Source organism: Meles meles, chromosome 1 (assembly GCF_922984935.1).
Source record: "Meles meles chromosome 1, mMelMel3.1 paternal haplotype, whole genome shotgun sequence".
Taxonomy (NCBI): domain Eukaryota; kingdom Metazoa; phylum Chordata; class Mammalia; order Carnivora; family Mustelidae; genus Meles; species Meles meles.
In genome coordinates, this window is record NC_060066.1 from 95,434,109 (window position 1) to 95,459,894 (window position 25,786).

Sequence of the window (25,786 nt, forward strand, 5' to 3'; positions counted from 1 at the left end):
GCTAAAGTATTATTAAATACACTGAATTCTTACATTCTGGGTGACATGACTTGGCTTGCATTTTACCCAGGATTGTGCAATAGCAACATGTATTATATTGGGGTTCTTCTGTAATATAAATCATAAACACAATGCCATAAATGACATATTCTGATAGTGATTAATAAACATACTCAATTGCTATTTTTGGAGACTAGGAAATTTTAGATACTATATTGTGGGCTTTTTTTTTTTAACTAAATGGAGTTTTAAGAAGATAAATTTTATCTCTGGTTACAGGTAGATAGCAGAGAAATTATGTCGTATGAGTTTGGACTACTCAGAGAATAAAACATAGTGTGGGAAAGTTTACATTACTAACTAAATTGATGCTTTGCCAGGCATTGGATTTAATAAGGAGCACACACAAAAATTAACAAATATTTGACATCTTAACAGCTCCAAAGCAAATATTTTGTCTGACTTGTATGCCTATGAAATGAAAGTTCTGGACAGACAAAAGGAATGCTGGATCCTTAATGTATTTGTTAAATTCAAGATTTTTAAAAATATTTTACACAATAGACAAAATTTCATTAAAACTAGTTTTTAAAAGTCCACTTTCATAAATATCTACTGAGTTCATATATGCAAAAAGTCAGAGGATAGAAAGATATGTAAAATACCTACCTGACTTCATGGGGATCATCTGGATTAGAGTGATTACAATTTCGAAGGGTAGAAATTATATGCAATTTTCTATTTTACATACCTACCACATTGCCTCTATTTAAAATAAGTATTTGCTGTTATTATTGCTAAGATCAGAGCCATAGTAGAAGGTTACAGTGGTAACACATTATTTTATATCAATTGAAAAAGTTACCCATTTAAGTGGAGTATTTCTAAATCTTTGGGAAAATCCATTTTAAGAATGGATGTAGATCATGTTTTAGAAATAGGCATATGAAATCTTAACAAAGGAAAGCCATTATCCCAAGAATTATATGACCTGCTAAAGAGAGAACTTTAATGGCAGAACCAAGCACCATATCACTGGGTCTATTACAAAATAGAATTATTGCTTTTATAGGCTCAACTCACTTAAAGCAAGAATACGCAAATAATATTCTTCTTGGAATATTTTAAACATGAAGAAATGCCATCAGTTCTTGCTTTCTCAGAAAAGTAGTTAAACCACTTTTCCATAAGGTTCATCTAGTTTGAACACTTAATTAATTTCATTGTCCCCATTAAATGCTCTTTCCAAAGAAAAACCAAGAAGAAAACTAGCTGGCAGAGATTTCACACACACATACCCGTTTCTCCAAGATAAATTCTGGGGTCTGGAGTCATTCGGACAAATCAAAATATCCTCATCATTTAAGATCTCAATAATGTTCTATACATGGGTATTATTTATTTCATACATAATGGAGAGCATAAAGAAAGGTGGTATTTGTAGGAAGGTAGCAATATCCAGACTTTAAGGGGCGGTTCTTCGTCTAATATAGTCAAGATAGAAGTGGGTTGTAGATGTAAATATCTGAATATATAATCATTTGTCTATCTTTTTATACAAGACAAAGGGTTTTCTTTCAGTATAATTGTTAGTTGCTCTTTCAACCTCATGCGTAATGCATTACCTAAGATGACCAGCCTGGTTTCCTTAAAGTCAAGCAATCTGACTTCAGCATTGTTTTGAGCTTTTATGATTCTTTTTCTTTACAATCGGATACAGTTTTTGCTCCAATGCTTAATTTGATAGTAATTTTTGTTTTTAATGACTCACCCATATCAAGTCATTCAAAGCTTTCAGCTTTAGATTTATACTCATATTTTACTGTTTTAATAACATTTAACTTGTATGTATTTGTGATAGTAACCACAATGGAAAAATGAGGTTGAAATAAACAAAATTAACCCTTAAGAAGTATTTAAAGTTCTAATAGTGGGGGTAGGAGGGGGCAGTGCTCCAAAAGGTGGCATTTACTATGTATAGACACGCAGATGGCAGCAAGCAGGGTCTGCCAAGCCAGTGAAGGGGCAAGTTGTTAAGGAAGTTTCTATTGTGTGTCAATTCTTGCTGCTATTGGTATTTATACAGAATATAGGCAGTCCTCGTATTCTTCAACACTTAGAAAAAAAGTTATTTTTGAAAGTCCAGTTTGCCTCAGTTCACAAACCTTTTAGTTTACATTTACTTGCATATAATTTTCATTGGTATGTAGCATTTTGTTTGTTTGTTTGTTTGTTTTTTGAAACAGAGTGAGCAGGAGGGGCAGAGGGAGAGAGAATCTCAAGCTGACTCAGTACTAAGCAGAGAGTGGACACAGGGCTGGGCTTGATATCACGACCCTGAGGGCATGGCCTGAGCCAAAACCAATAGTCAGATGCTTAACCAACTGCACCACCCAGGCTACCCAGTTAAGCATTCTTTAGAGCCTCTGACCACTTGCTACTGAGAAAGCAAGTTTCTTGCAATCAGATTCCTGTGAAGTTTCTAAGACATTACTGTCCCACATGTAATTAATTGCATTTTCTCATCACTCAGTTTCTCTTAATGATCACATGCTATATTTTATCAGTATCTATTACCTATTCCTTCTGGTCACCTGGGTACTAGAGCCCCTTTTGGAACCACGATATTTATTTATTTATCAGAACTATGATCTTTAAACTCACTCTTTGTTTCAGGGCATTTTCTCCTTTGATTCTTTAATCCCTTCCCTGCAGCATAAATTGCCAGAGCTTTCAGTATCCCTCTGGGTGTCTCACTGGTGCTTTGTATAATGCCACAGTGAATGGGGCCAACAATTCTTTTTAATATCCTTGGAAATATTATTCAGTTTATTTTTACAAATCTCATCCAAAAAAGCATCATCTAATGATACTTTGAATATTTTCACAACTACTCCCCAACACATATCTTTTGCTGATCTCATAGTATAGTTTGAGGTGGTTCTGTTGAACTTTTAAGTCTACTTCAACCCTGATCTTTATCTCTGGATTTGGTGGCCATAATTACCCTGTGACCTTCCCTTTCAAATTTCTTTTGAGAGCAGCTTTGCTTAATTGTGAATTTGTTCCCAAAAGCTGACAAAAACACTGCCAGTTCCTTAAGATCTGGTGCTGTCAACACTCCAGAGACTGTTCTTTCATTGATTTGTATTTGTGCTTGATTCTGTGCTGTGATTATTTTTAAGCTAGTTACAGATTGCTGCCAGGGAAACCAAGCAATCAAAAGTCTTTGTTTATTTTATCTATATAGCCATATGCAAATTCTACAGATGTTCTGAACTCTGAGAAGTGGTGAAGGTCAGCCTGTCTCTAAGGACTTGCTTAACAAAGGATGTTCAGAATCCATTTCGTATATTTCCAGTTTTTAAGGTCATTAATGTTTATTAAAGCCCACTTAAAACCAATGACTTTTGCCTATGCACTGTAAAATAGGCTGCATTTTAGGTTGATTTTATATAAGTGTTCCAATACCCGAGAGTGATACTGCACATCCTAATATTATGAGATGGAAGAGGAATTTATTAATGCTTATTATAATACTTATTAAAATTTAGTAAGTATTAACTATGACTGCTAAGGTAAGTGGCATACAAGGCAGTTACATCTGTTAAAGGGTTCTCCAAATACATTTGGAGGGCCTATATTGACTCAAAGATTACATATTCTAGATTGACTGACCATCCTTAATAATCTTTATATCAAGTGGGCTTTCTCAGACCTTTCCTCTTCCATCTGGACCTCTGGAAAAAAGGTACGTATAAAGTATCCTTGGAAAGGAGAGAAGCCCCAGGCATTTTCTTTCATACGTAAGTCCAGAATCAAGCCATGTTTTTCAGCCGCATAAAGGATGGTTTATTCTGGCAGATGGAGGTATAGGGAAAAATCTATATAAACATACAGTTGTAAATGCACACACGTTTAGATAACCACAGAGAGACCAATACACTAAAAAGCCAAGTAAAATCCTCCAGTACTGGTCACTGCCCACCTCACCCAGGGCAGAGAAGCGATTTAAAAAGTTACAGGCTCTGTCTCCATGAGCACCAGAGAAAAAAGTATACCGATCTCTCTGAAAATGGCTTGTCATTTCCTCCGTTTGCCAATAATCTGAGAGCGATGGGAACTCTAAAACTAAAAACTAGACCTCATGTCACCCATACATCTTCGTTCGAAGAGAGATTTAATTTAAATTTGCGCAAGGCACTCAGCACCTTCCCTCCACGGAAAATTGTCCCGTCACAAGCAAGAGTGATTCGAAAACCCAAACATTGCTCCCTCCGGACTTAAGAACGAGGAGCAATCTGGCGGCTCGCTGAGCTGGTAGACCGCTGTCCCGCCCCCAGGGTCACCCCCGCCCCGAGGGCGGAGCCTATATTGCTCCGCCCCTCCCCGCCCCCTCGCGTAACCCGGATACACACCCACGCTCCCCTTTCACCTCGCAGCCGTTGGCTAACGTGGAAGTAGGACCCGCTGCCCGGCTGAGGACTGGGGACCGCGCTGCCCGGGACAGTTGGGCGCGCGGCACGTCAAGGGTGGGCTTCTCGGCGCGACTCGGCCTTTCCCGGAAGGGAGCGATGGGGCGCGCGGGCGCCGGCGAGCGGACGCCGGTGTAGTTCGCGCGGCGCCCGGCCCGGGAGCGCGGCGGCGGCGGCGGCGGGCGCGGGGAGGCCTGTGAGGGCCGCCGCCCCGAGCGCCGGCCTCCCGCGCCATGGCCCCTATGGGCATCCGCCTGTCCCCGCTGGGGGTGGCCGTGTTCTGCCTGCTGGGGCTTGGCGTACTCTACCATCTGTACTCGGGTTTTCTGGCCGGCCGCTTCAGCCTCTTCGGCCTGGGCGGCGAGCCGGGCGGCGGCGGGGCGGCGGGGCCCGCGGCCGCGGCCGATGGGGGCACGGTGGACCTCCGCGAGATGCTGGCCGTGTCGGTGTTGGCCGCTGTTCGCGGCGGCGACGAGGTGAGGCGCGTCCGCGAGAGCAACGTCCTCCACGAGAAATCCAAGGGGAAGACGCGCGAGGGAGCCGAGGACAAGATGACCAGCGGGGACGTGCTGTCCAACCGCAAGATGTTCTACCTACTTAAGACTGCTTTCCCTAATGTGCAGGTGGGTGCCACGAGTGCCTGGCGCGCTGGGAGCGGATGGGCGGCGGCGCCCGCCCAGGTCAGGGAGCCAGGGAGCCTAGAAGCCTTGGAGCGCGTCCTGACGCCTTGACTCCTCCGATGGCCCCAGGGCGTGGGGTCCTGACTCTCATTTTGCAGTCGTGGAAATTGAGACGCGAAGTATAGGTGCTCAATGTCGTACAAACAGTTGGCAGGTGAGATGGGTGAAGTTGCAGGTAGTCTGACTCAGAGGCCTTACCTTTCTTGGCCCCTCCCGGGGTATGTGTACGTGCTTTGTACTTGGAAGCTGGAGCTCTCAGTTCTGGGTGGGCCTTGATATCAAAAGGCTGTGAAAGTTAACTTCATTCCTCACTGCAGGCCCTTTTCTAAAATGAAGGAGGTTGGACTAGAACCCCCATGGCCGTGTAGCCTGCCTTGGTAATTGTTGAAAGGGTTGTAACTATAGAATACATGTATTTGCCGGACCTACGAGGAGCTAATTGAGGGCTAAAAACCGTAGAAGTCTTGTTGCAGAGCTGTTAATGTGCAGGGCATTTGTTGGGGGTATGCTCATGATATACTTTAGCCGTGGAGTGATCTCTTAATGGCATGTACTCTGGGGGCTCTTTAAAGGAGTGTTTGGAAGTATGTTTCCCAGAAACTTCATTTCAGCTGTCTACCCGGTTATTACCTCCAGATAAAGAGAATTGAACAACCTTTGCCTTTTATTTGGATAGATTTCTGGGGGAAGGAATTGACATTTTTTTAGGTAAATTCAGAATTTTGAATTTTGTTACTAATACTTCTAAAATTCATTTTAGTGGATCTGCTGTTGAATGAATAAAATTTTCAAAAACATAGTTCTGGAGGAAGAACTTAGCATAGCATAGCAATGTTTCGTAAGTGTATGTCTTAATTCACCTAATAGTAGATTTTGGCTATTGGGAAGAAAAATTGTTTCCAGTGGTATTCTATTAATTAGAGAAACAGTGAAATCTAAACCCCAGCTTCTTTGGAAGGCACCTGACCTTTTACTGTTGTTCTTGGAAGAGTTAGGAGAATATTGTCATTGTAGAATTTACTTATCTTGTGTAACTCTTCCTCTGGTCTGTCATATTATTGCTTTGTTTCTCCTTTGTCCTCTTTCTGTCATTTTTTTTTCTTTTTTTTTTTTTTTCCTTAAAAAATTTTTTGCAGGGGAAGGAACATTGGCTTCATATCATGAGTTGCTGGCAGTCAGGTGTATTTGACCGGAGAATTCTCAACAAAACACCAAACATTTATTTTTCTTTGCCCTAGCCTACTTTATCATCACAAATCTTTATCAACCCAAATACTTACTTTGTGTTTTCATAGATGTAAGATGTATCATGAGATGTAAGAAAGAAATATATTCTTTCTCCAAAAAACTTTCCCCTCAGAGTTTGTGGAAGAAACAGGAGTTTCCGAGAAGTTGATGTAGAATAGTTACAACAGTAGAAATGGTAACCATTTCTTGAGTGTATTTTAGGCCCCCAGATAGTGGCCACATAGGACTTCATTTGATTGCCACAGCAACTTTTTAATTTTGTTTTATTATTTAAGATTTTACTTATTTATTTGACACAGGGAGAACAAGGGAGAGAGAGAGTAAGCACAAGCATGGGGAACGGCAGGCCTCCCACATAGCAGGAAGCCCCATGTGGAACTCTATCTCAGGATCCTGGGATCATGACCTGGGCTGAAGGCAGCTGCTTAACAGCCACCAAGGTGCCCTTGCCACAGAAACTTTTAAGAAGTAAATTTTATTTACGCCAGTTTACAGATGGGAAATCTGAGGCTCATGACACTGTAGTTTATGTGAATTCTCTAATTCTTCATTTTAGCTAGATCTTTAGGAGGCTACTTAAAATTTATGGTAAATTTCCTGGGAAAACATCAAATTGTGGAAAATTAAAAGCAATAATAATAAAATATACGAAGTAGAGTTGAATTTCTTTTTTTACGGATAAAGACAAAATAGTCTTAAATACCAAAAACATGGAAGAATGTGCGTGTGTGTTCACAAGTGAACTCCACCCCACCCCTACCAAACCTTTTGCTTTGGTTAACTTCCACAGGATTCTGCTTTGTTTTCTCACTTATTAGTAAATGCTATGGGAATAGCTGCCAAGGTAGTGAGCAGCATTTTATTAAACATAAAAGCTAGGCTTTCAGAATTGCAGATGTTGAAGGCTCTCCCTTTATGTAAAATAACTTTGTTCTCTTGTGACTGAATATTCACATGTATATTTTTAGTGTTGGCCTTTTGCTGGGGTAAAGGAGGTTATGTTCATTTACACAGTATCAGAGTAGGGTAGTGTCATGTTGAGCTGCTTCCTTTTATCACTATGTTGTTAAACTAGAGACCAAATACTGTCATCTAAGTAGAAACTCAGCCCTGGATTCTTTTCTTTCCTCTCCTGCAGCACCCAGAATACAGTCTTAAATGTCTCGTTTTTGAAGCCTCACCTGGATTTTTTTGATAAGGAATTTAAGTCAAATCCCACTCAGTTTACTTCCTTATGACAAATTAGCATTGAGAAGCCACAAATACTTTCTTCTTTTATCCTGGTGTCCTGTGCAAATAGGGAGAGGTCTCTTATTTTCTCTCAAGATTTTCCTGTCTAGAATCAAGAATCAGAGTCTTGAATTCTCCTGATGTTTACTTCTCAGAACAAGGTTATACCAGGTGTATATCTGAGTACACTCAAGAGGCATTGGACAGTCTAGAGATTTTTGTTTGTCACAAATTGGGGTGGAATACTATTGGCATCTAGTAGGTAGACGGCAACTGGCCCACAATGCACGTGACAGCTCTCCATAGCAAAGAATGATCTGGCCTAAGTTTTCAGTTGGTGCCCTGGTTGAGAAGCCCTACTCTGCAGAAGTGTGTTATCCTAAGAAAACTCAGGTTTGGCCTAGGATCCCTGGATTTCTTTTTGTCTTCAGCCTTTCTTACATTAGGGATCTTGGGAGAGTCCTCAGGGCAGTCTTTCTCCTCTTCCTAAACACTCTGGCCATACTTGATTTTATTTTAAGAAAGTATTAGTAACTGCAGCCATTTGTATCATACTGTCTTTAATTACATTCTTCTGAATAGTGATGAAAATGAAGGCTGACGATAGGTTTGTGGAGTGAATTTACAGCCACAGAACAGACAAACTTGGATTTGTAATTTCAGTTTAACACACAGGGAGCTCTAACTGTGAGAGCCTCTATATCCTCAACTTATTTAAAGTTTTTGACTTAGAAAATAATTCATTTTGCTTTTTAGAGTCTTGGGTGTAGGCCTTCCTTGACCTCTAGGATGGGAGTCAAACTCTTCTCTCAGCAAGAGTGCTCATTGGAAAAGTCTGAGAAGTGCTAATATCATGCTGTAACACTTGCCTTGAGGGGTACCCAGGTGGCTCAGTCAGTTAAATGGCTTCCTTCAGCTCAGGTCATCATCCCAGGGTCCTGAGATGGAGCACCACCCTGAGCTCTGTATAGGGCTCCCTGCTCAGTGGGGAGTCTGCTGCTCTCTCTCCCTCTGCCTGCCACTCCCCCTGCTTGTGTGCGTTGGTGCTCTCTCTCTCTCTGTCTCTCAAATGAATAAATAAATTTCTAAAAAAAAAGGGAACCACTTGCCTTGATGTCTTGTCTAGTCACCCACCTATGTGATCCTGGCCAGTCATCTCACTTCTTTGAGCTGCAGTTTTCCTCTTCTGTAAATTCCAGATAACTAGTAATTTGATAATTAGTGCAGACATAAGCATTGTGGACAGGAAAAAAACCTAAGTTGAAAGGAGCTGGCCCAGTAGAGGTGGTAGTATAGTAAATTCAAGTATGCTGATATGTCTGAATCTGATGCATTGAATCCGATGAATCCGAAATGACTGGAAGAAATTAGGAAGGTAAACGGGCTGGATCATATGCCAAACTCAAAGAAGTTTGAACATGATCTTTAGTTTAATCCTAAAGTACTAAAGAAGACCAGATTTACCTGACTTTTCTTAAAGCCTACAATATGCTTTGGGCTGTGGGTATTTGGAGGTGGTTGAGACCAGTTGGGGTATGTTAAAATAGGCTGTGCAAGAGATAAGGACCAGAACTCAGGCAGTGGGAACATTACACTCAGCTTGTTTTACTAGCTAACATTTATTTAGTTCTCAGTAGCAAGTACTGAATTAAGCTTTTAAGCTTTTTATTCCCATTATTAAGGTACTCTTGACAACAGTATAGGAAGTCAAGTACTATTGCTTCCATTCTGCAGCTATAGAAATTGAGGCTTGGAAAGGCTAAATAATTTACCAAACTTTAGATAGCTAGAAAATAATTTTAGGCCTGTAGAGAGATTCATTTAATGGTCTGAGAATCATCTCAGGTGTGTTTAATTCTATATATAAGTCAGTATAGGAGGTATAACTACAGTGTACTTTTAACTAACCCACAGTATTTTGAATGACTAGAAGGCCTCAAGAGTTGATGCTTGGAGAATCCTTTGGAGGGAGTAAACCAGTTAGGAGGTTTTTCAGGAGAGACATTCTATATTTTAAATTGGGGCTATGTTTGTAGAGAAGATAGAATTGGAAAGAGATGAGAGAATTTCTAAGGATGTTACAGAGTGTATCCTATATCTGGCTTTCACAATTGGTGTTTTGCTGGAGATGAAGACTGAGGGATGACACGTCCAAGGGGGCAGATTATGAGTGCCATCTTAGACTTAAGAAGTTAAGAGTTGTCTTTGATATGGCCAAGGGGACATGTTAAGGAGGTATTTGAATATGTGGCTCTGAAGTACTGAAGAGACATCTGAATTTGAAATACAAATTTGTGAGTCATCGTTGTGATATTAATTGGAAAAGGATTGCTTATGGAAAGAATATTGTGTGAAAGGGGAAGATCAAGGGCCTAAGGCCAAAGGTAACAAAGATGGAAAATAATCATTTAATGCAGCCAGCATTTACTAAATGCTTACTTCTTGTTAAGCACAATGTTAAGCTTGTTTGTTTTACCTATTCTGTTTCATTAATTCAGCCATAGAACCCAGTAGGAAGATAGATTTATCATCCACTTTAGCAGCTCAGGAAGATTAGTCACATTCCCAATAAATTGAAGAGCTGGCAATGACAGAACATACTCTTAGTGATAGTTCTGCATGGTGAATGGTCATTGGTGAACTTTTTAAGAGCTTGCTTGGTGGCTTGATGGAAAGGGAGCAAAATTGAAAAAAAATGGGATGAGGAAAAATGGAGATAGTAAAAGACAAGGCTTTTAAGAAATTGGACTTCTACAGAGCTTGGCTGGGGTCTTATATGAAACTAAGAGAAGTTTCTATGAAATTTTTTGGTGGTGTTTTTAAGATGTGAGAAACTAGAACATGTTTATTTAGAGGTATGTGTGTGAAAGATGGTGTTGATAGTAAAAAGCTTCTAAAAAGGTGGAAGAAGATATCCATTTAGAAAATAGTTATTGAGGGCGCCTGGGTGGCTTAGTGGGTTAAAGCCTCTGCCTTCAGCTCAGGTCATGATCCCAGAGTCCTGCGATGGAGTCCCACATCCCGCTCTCTGCTCAGCGGGGAGCCTGCTTTCCTTCCTCTCTCTCTGCCTGCCTCTCTGTCTACTTGTGATCTCTGTCTGTCAAATAAATAAATAAAATCTTTAAAAAAAAAAAAGAAAACAGTTATTGAATGCCTGCTGTGTGATAGGCACAGTGCGAGGTACCATATCTGAGAACTTTTTGAGAGTTTGGATTTTATTTCTGTGTAATGAAAAACCATTGGCAAGTTTTAAGCAGGGAGTGACAATACTCTTATTTAGGAAGATGACAGGTTGCTGGGTTGCAAAGGGAAGCTCCGTTAAGGCAATGATTTTGTCCATTTTGTTCATTATTTTATCCTAGTGCCCAAAACAGTTTAGAATATATGGTCATTGGGACACCTGGGTGGCTCAGTGGGTTAAGCCGCTGCCTTCAGCTCAGGTCATGGTCCCAGGGTCCTGGGATCGAACCCCACATCGGGATTTCTGCTCAGCAGAGAGCCTGCTTTCCTTCCTCTCTCTGCCTGCCTCTCTGCCTATTTGTGATCTCTGTCTGTCAAATAAATAAAATCTTTTAAAAAAAAAAAAAGAATATATGGTCATTAATAGTTGTTGAAGGAATGAACACATCAGTGAATGCATTGTAGGAGACCAGAGCAATCGGAGGCTATTTGAGAAATCCAAGTGAGAGCTAGATAGTGGTTTAAATTGAGATTTGTTTGGAATACATAATTTCATTTATTTGAAATTGGGAGGTAGAATTTCCAGGACTTGTTGGCTAGTGAAATGTGGAAAGGAATTAGGATAGATTTACTGCTTGTGATCTTACCAGCTGTGTGTAAGGCTCTTTACAGTGGCGGAAAGTGGATTTATTCAATTTGTAGGTGTGTGATGGTAGTGGCAGGTTACCAGTAGCAGTTATTCAAAAGCAGATGAGGACATTGTGCTGATGTTTTTGTTCTCTTGCTTCATTCGTTTCTCAGGAAAGATGTTTTCAAATACACTTCTATAATTTGTCAGGTCAAGCTACATTGAAAGGATATGGAGAGGCTGACTTGAACTTTAGGCAAAAATCTTAAATCATAAGGCACAGTAGTTGCTTCCTAGACTTGGCATTGCCGTTTTTGTAAACTACAGGGGTTTGTAGTTGGTGAACTACTTTGTTGTTTCTGTGAGTCACATTTGTTGTTTAAGTTTATTCTGTGGTGTTTGCATGGTGTTACTCTTAGATTCATTCATCTGACATGGCCTAGCATTGTAGTATTATTAAGTGTATGGGCTCTAAATCCAAAATACTTTAACTTGATGTCTGCAAGATGGTACAAAAGGAGTTCTCTACTGTCATTCCCTCACAGGACATTGATTTTGGTGGTCATTCACAGACAAGAGTTCCGTTGTAGGAGTCTGGAGGTCCAGCAGAGAAGTTCCAGCACATCATTGGGGCCAAAAAAAAAAAAAAAAAAAAAAAAAAAAAAAACAAAACTTAAGAATAGATGCATTGATGCAAATAAGAGGAACATTTTCACTTAGCTCCCATCACCTCTCCATCAAGGTCAGTGCCAGGAGAGACCCCTACAGCCTGCAGTTGTACCACAGTAGTCTGAGTGAGTACCTGGCTTTTCCAGCCAAGCAGGACACTGCCCAAGAAGCCCACTTCTGTCTCTTGTCACCTACATTGCTAGAGTGATCTGTAAGGCTGTGGGGTTGGGAGAGGCTGTGGGAGCACATAAACCAGGGCTCAAACTCCAAAGTGTTGTTACGAATCTCTTCATAGATACCCAACAGGAAGGCTGCCCATAAGCCACTATGGACTCCTCACCCTCAGATCCTCACAGCTGGCTCACAGTCAGCCTCAACACTTTATATACCTTGTGCAGACCTACCCCACTCACCCACATTGGCCTGATTTTAGCGTGTGCTCCTATAGATGGTGAGATTGAGCCTTTGCAAATGGCTAGCAAACAAGTACAAAAAACTGGCATAACTGGGTAAACTGGTAAACTGGGTAAAGGCTTACAAACTTGAGTATTGCAGGGTACCACCCTAGAGAAAACAAATGGGTGACTCTCAGCACCTGGTCTGGCTTTGTGGAATTGAGACAAAAAGCATATAATCTTAAGAATGCCCTCCAGGAGGGAACAGAAAGTGTGGAGAAGGCACATCTACAGAAGAGGTCAGAGAAAGCCTCCGAATTCCACATCAGATTCAAGGTGAGATAGCTGTCTCCCAAAGCCAGTCAGGAAAGAGTGGAGAAGATAACTCCTTCAGAAGTGAAGACAGCAATGCAAAACAAAAAAATTAAGGAAATAAAACATTGCCAAAGGAACATAATTTCTTAATAACTGCTCCCCCCAAAATAGAGATCTACAAATTGTCTGTCAAAGAATTCAAAATAATTGTTTTAGGGAAGTTCAGTGAGCTTAAGAAAACACAGACAACTCAAAGAAATCAGGAAAACAATACATGAATGAAAAGAGATAAAACAGAGAAGTTTAAAAAGCTGCTAGAAATTTAGAGCTGAAGAATACAAGAAATGAAAATTCAGGAATAAGCAGAAGACTTGATCAAGCAGAAGAAAGAATCCATGAACTCAGAAACAGATCATTTGAAATCATGCCGTCAACAGAGAAAAAAGAAAATAAAACAAGTAAAGAAAGCCTGTGTGCATTATGGGGCACCATCAAGTGTAATTATTTACATTTCAGCAGCCCCAGAGAAGGAGAGAGAAAAGGCAGAAGGTTTATTTAAAAGAATAGTGGCTGAAAACTTCCCAAATCAGGGGCGATATAGGCACATCTAGCTGCGTGAAACTCAAAAGTCCACAAATTCAACTCAGAGAGGACTTACTGTACATAGTAACAAAACTGTCAAAAACCAAAGAATTTTGAAAGCAGTAGAAAAGAAACTCATCTGATAGAAGGGAACTGCCCCATAAAACTATCAGCAAATATTTCATCAGAAACCCTATAGGCCAAAAGAGAGTAGGATATATTTGGAGTGGTGATAGAAAAACAAAAACAAAAAACCTGCCAACTGAGAATACTTTACCTTGTAGCACTCTGTCTTTAGAAATGCAGAAAAGATAAAGACTTTCCCAGATAAATAAATGCATCACCACTAGATCTGCCTTACAAGAAATGTTAAAGGGAGTCCTTCAAGTTGAAATGAAAGGATGCTAAATAGTAATAAAAAAATGAGTATATAATGAAATTCAAAATTTTCTAATGTAATAGTGGTATGTAAATCATTTAACTTTAATGTAAAAGTTAAAAGATGAGTATTTTTTTAAAACTATAGCTATAAAAATTTGTTAACAGATATAGAATATAAAAAGATGTAACCTTAAAAACATGTTGTAGAAGGAGTGAAAGAGGGAAGAGTTCATATGCAATCAAAGTTGTTATCAACTTAAAATAGACTGTTATAACTATAAGATATTTTTTGTAAGTCTCATGATAACCACAAGACAAAAATCTCTGATAGACAAACAAAGGATACGACCATGGAAAATAATCATATCAGAAAGGAAGACATGTAGAGAGTAAGAAAGGAACAAAGAAGCCACAAAAAACCAGGAAGCAATTAACAGGATGGCATTAGTAAGTCCACACTTACTAATTATTTGAAATATAGATGAACTAAATTCTCCAGTCAAAAAACAGACCAGATGAATGGATTAAAAAAAAAGAGAAAAGACCCAAATGTATGCCACCAATAAGAGAAACACTTCAGCTTTAAAGGCACACATAGGATCAGAGTGAAGGGATAGAAAAAAAATATTCCATGCAAATGGAAACCCAAAGAGAATGGGATAGCTATACTGGTATCAGACAGAATAGACTTCAAGTAAAAAAACTCTAACAAGGGACAAAGAAAAATTTATGTAATGATAAAAGGGTCAGTTTATCAAGAAGATATAATAATTGTAAATACATATGCACCCAACATCAGGGCACTGAATATATCGAGCACATATTATAGATCTGGGTACAGAAACAGATAGCAGTACAATAATAATAGAGATGTCAGTACCTCACTTTCACCAATGGATAGATCATCTGGACAGGTCATCAATAAGGAAATAATAAACTTGCACTACTTTTCACACTGGTACAGACACTGTCAGAAATGTATAGCCCATTTCATCCAACAGTAGCAGAATACACATTCTTCTCAAGCTCATATGGACTACTCTCTGGGGTAGATAGCATGTAAGGCAGAAAATGAGTCCTAACAAATTGAAGATTAAAATTATAATCATAGGTCTTTTTTGACCACGGTGGTGTCATTGACAGGACAAAAGCTGGAAGATGCACAGACCTATGAAAATTAAAGAGTGTACTCTTGAACAATCAGTAGGTTCAAGAAGAAATCAAAAGGGTAATAAAAAAAAAATAAATCTTGAAATTAACAAAAAAGGGGGGGCACCTGGGTGGCTCAGTTGGTTAAGTGTCCAGCTCTTGATTTTGGCTCACATCATGATCTCAGGGTCGTGAGATTGAGTTCTGCACTCAGCTCAGAGCCTGCTTATGATTCTCTTCCTTTACTACCCTCCTTCTCTTTCTCTCTCTCTAAAAATAAAATTCATAAATGAAAGCATAAACATTTATACCTGATATGCAAATACAAATGATCATGAGAGACTACTATTAACAATGATAGGCCAACAGATTTGATAATCTAGAAGAAATGGATCAATTCTTAGAAACATGTAACCTACTAAGACTGATTCATGAAGAAATAGAATACCTGAACTGACCTGTAAGGAGATTGAATCATTAATGAAACTTCCGGGTAAAGAAAATCCCAGAATGAGATGTCTTCACTGGTCTACCAAATATTTAAAGGAAAATTAATACCTATCCTTTTCAAATTCTTCCCCCAGATTGAAGAGGATGGAACACTTCTAAACTCACTTTTGAAGCCAACATTACCCTGATACAAAAGCCATGCAGGATACTATAAGAAAAGAAAATCACAGGCTATTATTCCTCATGCACATATCATGCAAAAATCCTCAACAAAGTGCTAGCAAAATAATTCAACGGACATTAAAAGAATCAAACACCTTGATCAAGTGGGATTTATCCCTGGGATGAAGGATGGTTTCCATATATGCAAATCAGTCAATGTGATATACCACCTTAGCAGAATGAAAGATAAAGATCACATGATTATCTCACTATAAAAATAAAAAGATAAATATAAAAAGCACTTGACAATATTCAACATTTTTTTCATGATAAAAACTCAACAAATTAGGTATAGAAGAAATATACCTCAATAAAGGCAATATATGACAAGCTTACAGCTAACATGAGACCCATTCATGAAAATCTGAAAGCTTTTCTTCTAACATTAGGAAGACAAGGATGCCCACTCTTAGTACTTTTTAATTCAACATAATATTGGAAGTCCTAGCCGGAGCTAGGTAAGTAAAAGAAATAAAATTCATCCAAATCAGAAAAGAAGAAATAAAATTATCTGTGTGCATATGACATGATTTTACATATAGAAAACTAAAATTTTTAGCAAAATACTATTAGAACTAATAATAATAACTGTAAAGTTATAGGATACAAAATCAACAAACAAAAACCATTTTTTTTTTTTTTTTTAAGATTTTACTGATTTAGAGAGAGAGCACAAGAGGGTGAAGGTCAGAGGGAGAAGCAGGGACTCGATCCCGGGACTCCAGGATCATGACCTGAACTGAACGCAGTTGCCCAACCAACTGAGCCACCTAGGCACCCAAACAAAAAACATTTTATTTCTGTAAATTAACAACAATGAACTATTTGAGAGAGGAATTAAGAAAACAATTTTAGGGGCGCCTGGATGGCTCAGTGGTTTAAGCCTCTGCCTTCGGCTCAGGTCATGATCTCAGGGTCCTGGGATCAAGTCCCGCATCGGGCTCTCTGCTCAGCAGGGAGCCTGCTTCCCTCTCACTCTGCCTGACTGCCTCTCTGCCTACTTGTGATCTCTCTCTGTCAAAAAAATAAATAAAAAATCTTTAAAAAAAAGAAAAAGAAAAGAAAACAATTCCATTTACAATAAGATCAAAAACAATAAAATTCTTAAGAATAAATTTAACCAGGGAGGTGAAAGATCTGAAAACTCTGTCATTGGTAAAAATAGTTGAAGAAGACACACAAAAAATGGGAAGGTATTGCATGTCTTGGATTAGAAAAATTAGTATTGTTAAATTGTCCATGTTGCTCAAAGCAATTGACACATTTAGTGCAATCCCTATCAAAATTCCAATGTCAGTTTTCAGTGAAATAGAGTAAATAATACAAAATTCACATGGAACCAGAAAAGACCCAAGTAGCTGAAGCAATTTTAGGCAGGAAAGACAAAGCTGGAAGCATCACATTTCCTGATTTAAAATTATATTACAAAGCTACTTTAATCAAAACAGTATGATAGTGGGGCGCCTGGGTGGCTCAGTGGGTTAAGCCACTGCCTTCGGCTCAGGTCATGATCTCAGGGTCCTGGGATCGAGTCCCGCATCGGGCTCTCTGCTCAGCAGGGAGCCTGCTTCCCTCTCTCTCTCTCTCTGCCTGCCTCTCTGTCTACTTGTGATCTCTCTCTGTCAAATAAATAAATAAAATAAAATAAAATAAAATAAAATAAACAAAACAAAAAAAAAAGTATGATAGTGGCATAAAACAAAGACTTAGACCAAAGGAATATAGACATAAATCCACACATACACATTTAACTAATATTTGACAAGGCATCAAGAACATACCACAGGGAAAAGATAGTTTTCTCAATAAAGGTGCTGGGAAAACTGGTTATATCCAAAAGAATAAAACTAGATCCCTGTCTTACACCACTCAACAGAAACTAACTCAGAATGCACAAGAGGAGTGCCTGAGTGGCTCAAGTCCTTAAGCTTCTGCCTTTGGCTCAGGTCGCTTAGGTTCCCTGCTTAGCAGGCAGTGTGCTTCTCCCGCTCCCACTCCCCCTGCTTGTATTCTCTCTCTCGTTCTGTCAAATAAATAAAATCTTTAAAAAAAAAATGCGTACAAGATTTAAATATACCACCTGAAACCGTAAGCCACACAGAGAAAGTATTGCGTGGTATCACTAGTATGTGGAATCCAAAAAAAAATGTTGAGCTCATAGAAACAGTGATTAGAGTGGTGATTACCAGAGTTTAGGGAATGGAGGGGTTGTTGGTCTAAGGGTATAACTTTCAGTTATAAATAAGGTAAGTTCTGAGCATCGGATAGTCAGATTGCTATGGTTAATGCTGTATCATGTACTTGAAATTTGCTTCAAGAGTAGATCTTAACCATTCTCATCACAAAAGAAAAAAGTAAATGATAGATGCATTAATTAACTTGATTGTGGTAATCATTTTATAGTATATACATACATCAAATCATCACGCTGTATACTTAACGTGTGTGTGAATATATCAAATCATCACACTTTACACTTAATGTGCGTGTGTTTGTGAATATATATACACACATATATATGCACACACGGTAGGTGTACAGTGTGATGATTTGATATATATATGATATATGATGTGTTTTATATATGTGTGTGTGTGTGTGTGTGTGTGTGTGCGCGCGCGCGTGTAGCTTTCTCAGTGAAGCTTTGGGGAAAAGCCAAATATATCACCAGTGCCACAGTCTTAATTATTCTAACATTAAAGTAAGTCTTGATATTTGGTCAGGAAAGTCATCCCACCATATTAATTCTTTGTTTTTTTTCTTCCTTCCTTTCACCAAAATGGCTTGCTCTTTTTCCAAGAAGGGGTTTACCAAAAAAAAAAAAAAAAAAAAAAAAAGACAACTTATGGGGATTTTGATTGGAGTTTTCATTAAATTTATAGATTTACTGATGGGAGAATTGACATCCTTACCATTTGTAACTCCTCAGCTTAATTTTCTCCATAGTGCTTTTGCACATCTTAGTAGTTGTTTTAAGTCTGGATAATTTACTTTTTTTGTTAGTTTTAAAAGCTTCCATTTTTATGTTAAGTACTTTTAATATTTGTCGCTGGTATATAAAAAATGCAATTGATTGTTAAGTATTGATCTTGTATGTAGAGGCTTTGCTACATTCTCTTATTCTGTAGTTTATCTACAGATTCTTTTGGGTTTTCTCAGTTATCAGTTACATGTTATGATTTCACTTCTTTCTATCTCTGTACCTCCCTACACAGGCCACCCTCCTTTAACTTTCTGCAGTGGCTAGGATGCTCTGTGCATTTTTAACAGAGGTTACAATGGGGGGCAGCTTACTCTGTGTCATGCCTGCATGGTCTTACACCATCCAGTTTCCATTATTGTCAAATCTCATCTCCATCCAGTTCCTTTCTTCTTGGCTTACTCTGCTTTAGGCATATCTTTTTTTTTTTTTTTTTAAAGATATTATTTATTTGAGAGAGAAAGCACAAGCAGGAAGAGAGGCAGAGGGAAAAGCAGATTCCCTGCTGAGCTGGGAGCCCAGCTTGGGGCTGGATCCCAGGACCTGGAGATTATCTGAGCTGAAGGCAGACACTTACCTGTCTGAGCCACCCAAGTGCCCCTGCTCTAGCCATACTTTATTCCTTGCTTGCTCCTGAATATACCAGGCACACTCCCACCTCAGGGCCTTTGCGTTTTTACTCCATGGGCTGGAAGGTGAGATGCCTGCTAGACTCACTTCCTTTAAATTGTCATTCTAATACCACCTTTTCCTTAGTAATACCACCTTTTCCTTAGCTACCCTATCTTTGAAAACAAACAGCAGCTTTATTGCTGCATATTTTGCATATGTAATTTGCCCCTGGCAGTTGTCCATTTCAGTAGTTTTTTGATTTGCCAAAGTGTACAACTTTTGTCATTAATAAGTTTTAGAACATTTTTATCACCGTAATAATTAACCTGTGCTCATTTAGTGTTAATCTCTGTTCCTACCCTTACCCCAGGCAACCGCTGATCTCTTGACTCTGTAGATACGTCTTTTACAGACATTTCATGTAAATGGAATCATCCAGTATGTGATCTCTTGTTTCTTGCTTATTTCACTTAGCATAATGTTTTGGGGGTTCCTCAGCCCTATAGTTTGAATAGTACTTCATTTCTTTTTTTGGCTGAATAACATTTCATTGTATGGATGTACCACATTTTGTCTATCCATTCATCAGCTGATGGGCATTAGGTAGTTTCTAATTTTTGACTAGTTAGTGTGAATAATACCAGGCACCCTATCTTAAAGAATAGCCATTCTTCTACTGTCCTACCACATACTTCTTCCCTGCTACATTTTATGTCTTCTTGTTGTCACTATTCAGCATATCACATTTTATTTATGTATCTTGTTTATTGTTTATCTCCCTCTCTAGAATTTCTACGAGGCTCCACAGGGGCAGAGATTTTTGTCTCAAACCGATCACTTTTATACATCAGGCCCTACTACAGCATGTAGTAGGCAATCAGTAAACATTTGCAGAATCAGTGAAGAAATAAGTAAATGGATGGATTGGATGCTTATTGTACACCGTATTAAAAATATTTTTTTATTTAAGTGGCTTGATGTTTCTGGGATTTACTGTTTTTGTCCTTTTGGATTACCCAGCTTAGCTTTGTTTACATTTTATAATATACTAACTTATGATCTATTTTATTATTTCCATGTTTCTTTTTTTCTTTTGATCAAAGGTATATTTTAGATGATTACTTTTCTAGGACATTGTGTCTCTTAGTATTCATCATTTCTCTGTTTTAAGGCATATTTCTTTTAAGTCCATTGTCACTTTTCTCTTCCTCTTATAGTTGATCGTGTTCAGTGTTCCATAATATTGTCAGTCTATTTTTACACTTTAGATCTACTGTTTTTTTTGTAAATATCATTAAGCTTTAAATAGTTTGTTTCTTAGTTTCTTTATATTTCTCTGTATTTGGATTCTCTATCTTAGGCAATAAACAGCTTAAATATTAGATTAGAAAGTATCTGAAGACAGGATGTTGCTGGAATTTCTTTTATATAATATATTTCCATTTTACAGTGAAATGCTTCAAAGTAAAAATACTGTTTTACCTACTTTCAGTTTGTGTGATTTGGTCTGAAATGTTTTTCTGTCTTATATTTTCTCAGGTGGCGTTTTTTTGTTTCTAAATTTTTCATCTGTCTTCTGTTTTTGGTGTAGATAAATACTGAGGAACATGTGGATGCAGCTGATCAGGAGGTTATCTTATGGGATCGTAAGATTCCTGAGGACATCCTGAAGGAAATAGCCACCCCTAAAGAGGTACCAGCAGAGAGTGTTACTGTCTGGATCGATCCACTTGATGCTACACAGGAATATACAGGTGACTCTACATTAAGATTGATCTCAGACTTTAGATTGCCATTATATATTGGAAAACCAGAACAAAGGCAGGTAATATATACTTGGTGGTAAATACTTTACTGATTTTACACAACTTTTCCAGTTAGATTTTAAGGATTAATGCAGTGTAATATGAAACCTTTGGACTGGATCAGTTATTCTCAATGTTTCCCCCCGACCCCAAAACCAATATATTGTGGCATACTCCTGTTGGTGGTAGTGATTCACTGTATCACTGATCCTTCAGTGAAGGGACATTTTTAGCAGTCACAAAAAAAATGGTTCCTATTGGACACCTGTTTATTAAAGTGTTTGTTTATTAAAGTATATATTGAGGTGTGAGTTCAGATATTTACTTATATAGCCAGAATACAATATTTACTTGTGATTTGGGGAATTTAGGTTTTATTGCATATGCATCTATCTTTGGAATTCAGAATACTAGGCACCCAGGGTAATTAAGTAGCAAAAGAGAGAATTACTCACCTCATTTCCATTTTCTTTTCTTTTCTTTCTTTTTTTTTTTAACCTAGTCATAGCTTAGATTTCATTTCCATAGGTCCTCTCATGCCTTGTTTCTCACCTGGAGATACCCAATTCCTATTTTTTCTCTGTTCTGTTGGTGTATATGGTAAAATTAATTGCTTATCTATGTGCCCTCCTTCTAGATGGTAAGTTCAGAGTGTGGGGCCTTCTTTTTCATCTTTGTATTCTAATCATTAGGTACTGAACTTGACCATAATAGACACTCAGTAGGTAGCTTTTTGGAGAACAGGAGGAAGATATACAAGGTGTAACTGATACTAGAAAATATTTTGTAGAAATAGGTAATGGAAATGGGGAATGTTGAGGGGATTTTTTAATAAAAATGTTTCCTAAACCAAAATTGGCCTGATCATATAATAGTGATGATATTTAGTGAGTTCATTCCTTGTACAGAGACTAATTAAGTATTTGAGTTGATTTTCAAATTTAAAACTAAAATTTTGAATTATTTTAATAATTTTTGTTACTTTTTTTTTTTTGTTTTCTTTTTCTTCACAGAGGATCTTCGAAAGTATGTCACCACTATGGTATGTGTGGCTGTGAATGGTAAACCTGTACTAGGAGTGATACATAAACCATTTTCTGAATATACAGGTAAGAAATGCACTAGAGCTTTCCAGAGTTAATCTTATTAAGTCATACATCTGTAATACTTAACCACCCTATCAGAATCTCAGCGGTAGCTCAGCAATTATTAAAGTCAGTCCCCTACTGTACCTCACCCTTTTGTTGGATACAGTGAGGATTTTGTCATTGGTAATGATAATACACGATGAAGCAGAGCTTTCTAAACTTCTTTAGAGGATAGAAACTGACAATGAGAGATAGTCAGTGTTAAGGAGTATAGCTGGGCACAGACTTCCCAGCAGCTGAATTCTTTCTCTTGTGCTGTTGTAGAGGATGGTCCAGGGCTCTTAACACATTCATTCCATGTGGGTTCTGAGATCCACCATCAGGGACCTTAGCCAAATCTGTTGTCACATTAGAAAATGAGCTTGATATTGTGGTGGTTAAGGGGAATGGCAACTTGGCAGCCTCAGCATCAAAATTAGATGGTGTTAACAGTGGAAGTCTTACTGATCAGGCTAATCCTACTATAGCCCTGGACACTTTTTCTTAGTTCAGAGTTTCAGAGTTCATTTGACCCTTGCCTACCCCACCTTCTTGATGTAATCATGTTTGTTAGCTTTGTACAGATGGCAGGTGAGATCTTTGATCGTCATGTTGGGAGTTGGGAGTATAGAATACCATGTCAAAGAGCTTCCCCTGCAGCTCAGGATGACCTTACCCAAAGCCTTTCCAGTGCTAGTGAATACTGGCATGACATTTTGGTATCAGCTCAACCATTATGCTGTAGTTTGCTGGAGAGGCTAGCCATGGTCTTCTGAATAGCAGTGATAGTGTGCGGCTTGTGGTTGCAAGTCCAGAATGATGCCATGAGTTGTCTGTGTAGAGAAGTCAAGGGAAAGAATTAGTGGTGTTAAGCAATATCACTGACAGCCTGAAGGGACTCATCATAGTTTTAATTGTCATTCCCATCAAGAACACAGGGCAAGCATTATTGCCTTTTAGCTCCACTGTTCTTTAAAGCAATGAAGTTCTTGATGGTGACAGTATCCATTTTGCCATTGCCTGTGTTGAAAAAGACCCTAATGGCAAGGTGTTTTGGGTTGAATAATTCCCCCCTCAAATTCATGTTCACCCCTGTATTAGTTTCCTAGGGTTGCCACAAAAACAAAAAGAAAAAAAAACCTACAAACTGCGTGTCTTTAAACAATAGATATGTAGTCTAACAGAATTTGGGAGGCTTGAAGACCTTAAGGTGTTGGCAGAGACATGCTCTCTTTGAAACCTATAAGGGAGAATTCTTCCATGTTTCTCTCTTAGTTTCTAATAGTTTCACAGCAGTCTGTTGTGTTCCTTGGCTTGTGAACACATCACTCTATTCTTTGCCTTCAACACCTCATGGCATTCTGCCTATGTCTCTGGGTTACTTCTTATGAAGACGCCAGTCACACTGGATGAAAAGCCCACCCTACTCTGCCATGGCCTCATTTAGCTGATTACATCTGCAATAACCCTGTTTGCAAATAAGGTCTGATTCTGCTATGCTGGCTCTTAGGACTTCAGTATATCTTTTGGGGGACGATAAACCGTAACAGTCAAAACTTCAGAATGTAACCTTATTTGAAAGTCAGGTCTTTACAGATGTGATTAAGGTAAGTTATCAGGATAAGATCATCCTGGATTAGGGTAGGTCCTTAAATCAATGAGAGTGTCGTTACAAGAAGCCAGGATTACTGAGACATGGGGGATAGAATAGGATGGTAGAGGCACAGATTAGAGTGATGCATGTAAGCCAAGGAACACCAAAGATTGCTGGCAGCTGCTGGAAGCTAGAAGAGAGGCATGAAATAAATTCTCCCTCAGAGTGTCCAGAAGTAATAAACCCTACCAGTCCCAATATCTGGGTTTTGGATTGCCAGTACATTTCATGAACTGTGAAATGTGTGAGCTTCCAAGACTGAGAAAGTAAATTTCTCTTCTTCTAAGCCACCGTGTTTATGGTAGTTTGTCATGACAGCCCTAGGAAAAAAATACACCCAGCATCCATACAGCTAGCTCTGTTGTTTACTCCACCCTTCTCACTGTGCCTCAGTGTGTGGCTGACACTGCATAAAAAGGCTGGCTGTCAAGTGGACAGAAATGGAGACAAGGTTAATTTTTGACTGCTCTTAAAACTTACTTGCTTTGGGGAATACTTTGTATGGCAGATTCCAGCTCCTCTGAGATTGGCTGAACATAGACCAAATCTGTTTTGTGTTAATCTGACTTTATATCTTCTTTTCATAATTCATATAGGTTTTACAGTTAACAATTTGATGAGCTGTAAAGAATTTATGTCCTTATTGCAACAGTGTGCCTTAAAATTAATTATGTAATTGTTTTATGGTTTGTGGGTTGCTTTCACATGTTTCCTTTAATCCTTACTGCATAAGTGAGGCTACAGGTTAGGCTACTAATTTAGGCTGTTGTAATACACTGCACCAGAATAACAGAGTTTGAACAAAATAGTTGATTTCTCTCTTCTCTAACACTCCATGTGCAAACAGATCAGGCATTCAGGCTATTCTCTTTTGTTGCTTTGCCTTGCTAAATTTTGGTGCCCCCTTCTGCTTGACTGAGGATGGCTCTCTGGTTTATCCACATTTCACCAGTGAAGAGGATCAAAGGGGAGACGTGGACATTTTCTGCTAAGGGTTTGTCCTATAAGTTGCATGCATCACTTCAGCTCATATCCCATCGACCAAAATGTAGCTTGAACCCAGCCGTAGGGGAGGTTAAGAAATAATGGTCTGTTTTTTTCAGTGGCCATCCAAGCATCCAGTTTAAGGGTTCTGTCACTTAGGGAGAACAGAGCAAGTGAATCTTGGAGCATAACTTAATTTAGCAGTATTGCTACACTTAGTATAACACATGAGAGAGGGGTACACTTACTAATACTACCGCTCACAGATGAGAAAATGAGACTTAGAAGTTTGATACATTCCTCAAGGTCATCCAGCTAAATTAGAGGAGGAAGCAACCTTAGGAATTTTGTACAATTCAATATATCACACCACTTTCATAATAACTCAACAATTCCTAACATTTGTATAGCGGTTAACTGTTTGCAATAAACTAAATTATCTCATTTGAACCTTGTGATAACTCTGTGAGACAAAGATAAGTGTTGTTATTTTTGGTTTTTTATAGGTGGGAAAAGGGGCTCAGCAAAGTTCTTATGAAAGCCACATAGTTCCTAATGTTATAGCAAGAGCTAACTACTCCTTATTAATATCTCACATTTGTTTAGTATTTTCACAGTTTATGAAGTGTATTGACATAAATTCATTTCAGCCTCAAAATCACTCTGGAAAGCATATAAAAGAGGAATTATAGTGACTTTCATTTAAAGAAAGAAAAACAGGCATGTAAAGGTTAAGTCTTTGAAGTCCTCTTTTTTTTCTTTCCTTTTCTTTCCTTCCTTCCTTCCTTTCTTTCTTTCTAAATTGAAGTATAGTTGACTCATTTTTTGATAGTGTTCCTCATTGCCTATCTATATCAGTTTCGGTTGCATTTATCTGTATACAGATAAGTAGGTTTTATTTTTCTCATGTAGTAAGATGGGCAAATGGCAGTAAGGTTCAGTTTAGGATACTGTTAAGCACCTGAATCCTCTTTTTGCTTTTTCTCTTAGAAGGTAGCTTTTTGTTCACTTGCTTACAAA

General features: G+C 38.5%; 1 protein-coding gene across 1 annotated transcript in view; it reads left to right on the plus strand.

Annotated features, from left to right (window-relative positions):
- The first annotated feature begins 4,577 nt into the window (after window positions 1–4,577).
- BPNT2 (3'(2'), 5'-bisphosphate nucleotidase 2) overlaps window positions 4,578–25,786 on the plus strand; it is a 35,638-nt gene continuing 14,429 nt past the window's right edge. The window contains exons 1-3 of the mRNA XM_046004042.1: window positions 4,578–5,098; window positions 20,788–20,950; window positions 22,015–22,110. Of these exons, the coding sequence (XP_045859998.1) occupies window positions 4,709–5,098; window positions 20,788–20,950; window positions 22,015–22,110 (649 nt within the window). The 5' untranslated portion in view covers window positions 4,578–4,708. The remainder of the gene's footprint in view (window positions 5,099–20,787; window positions 20,951–22,014; window positions 22,111–25,786) is intronic.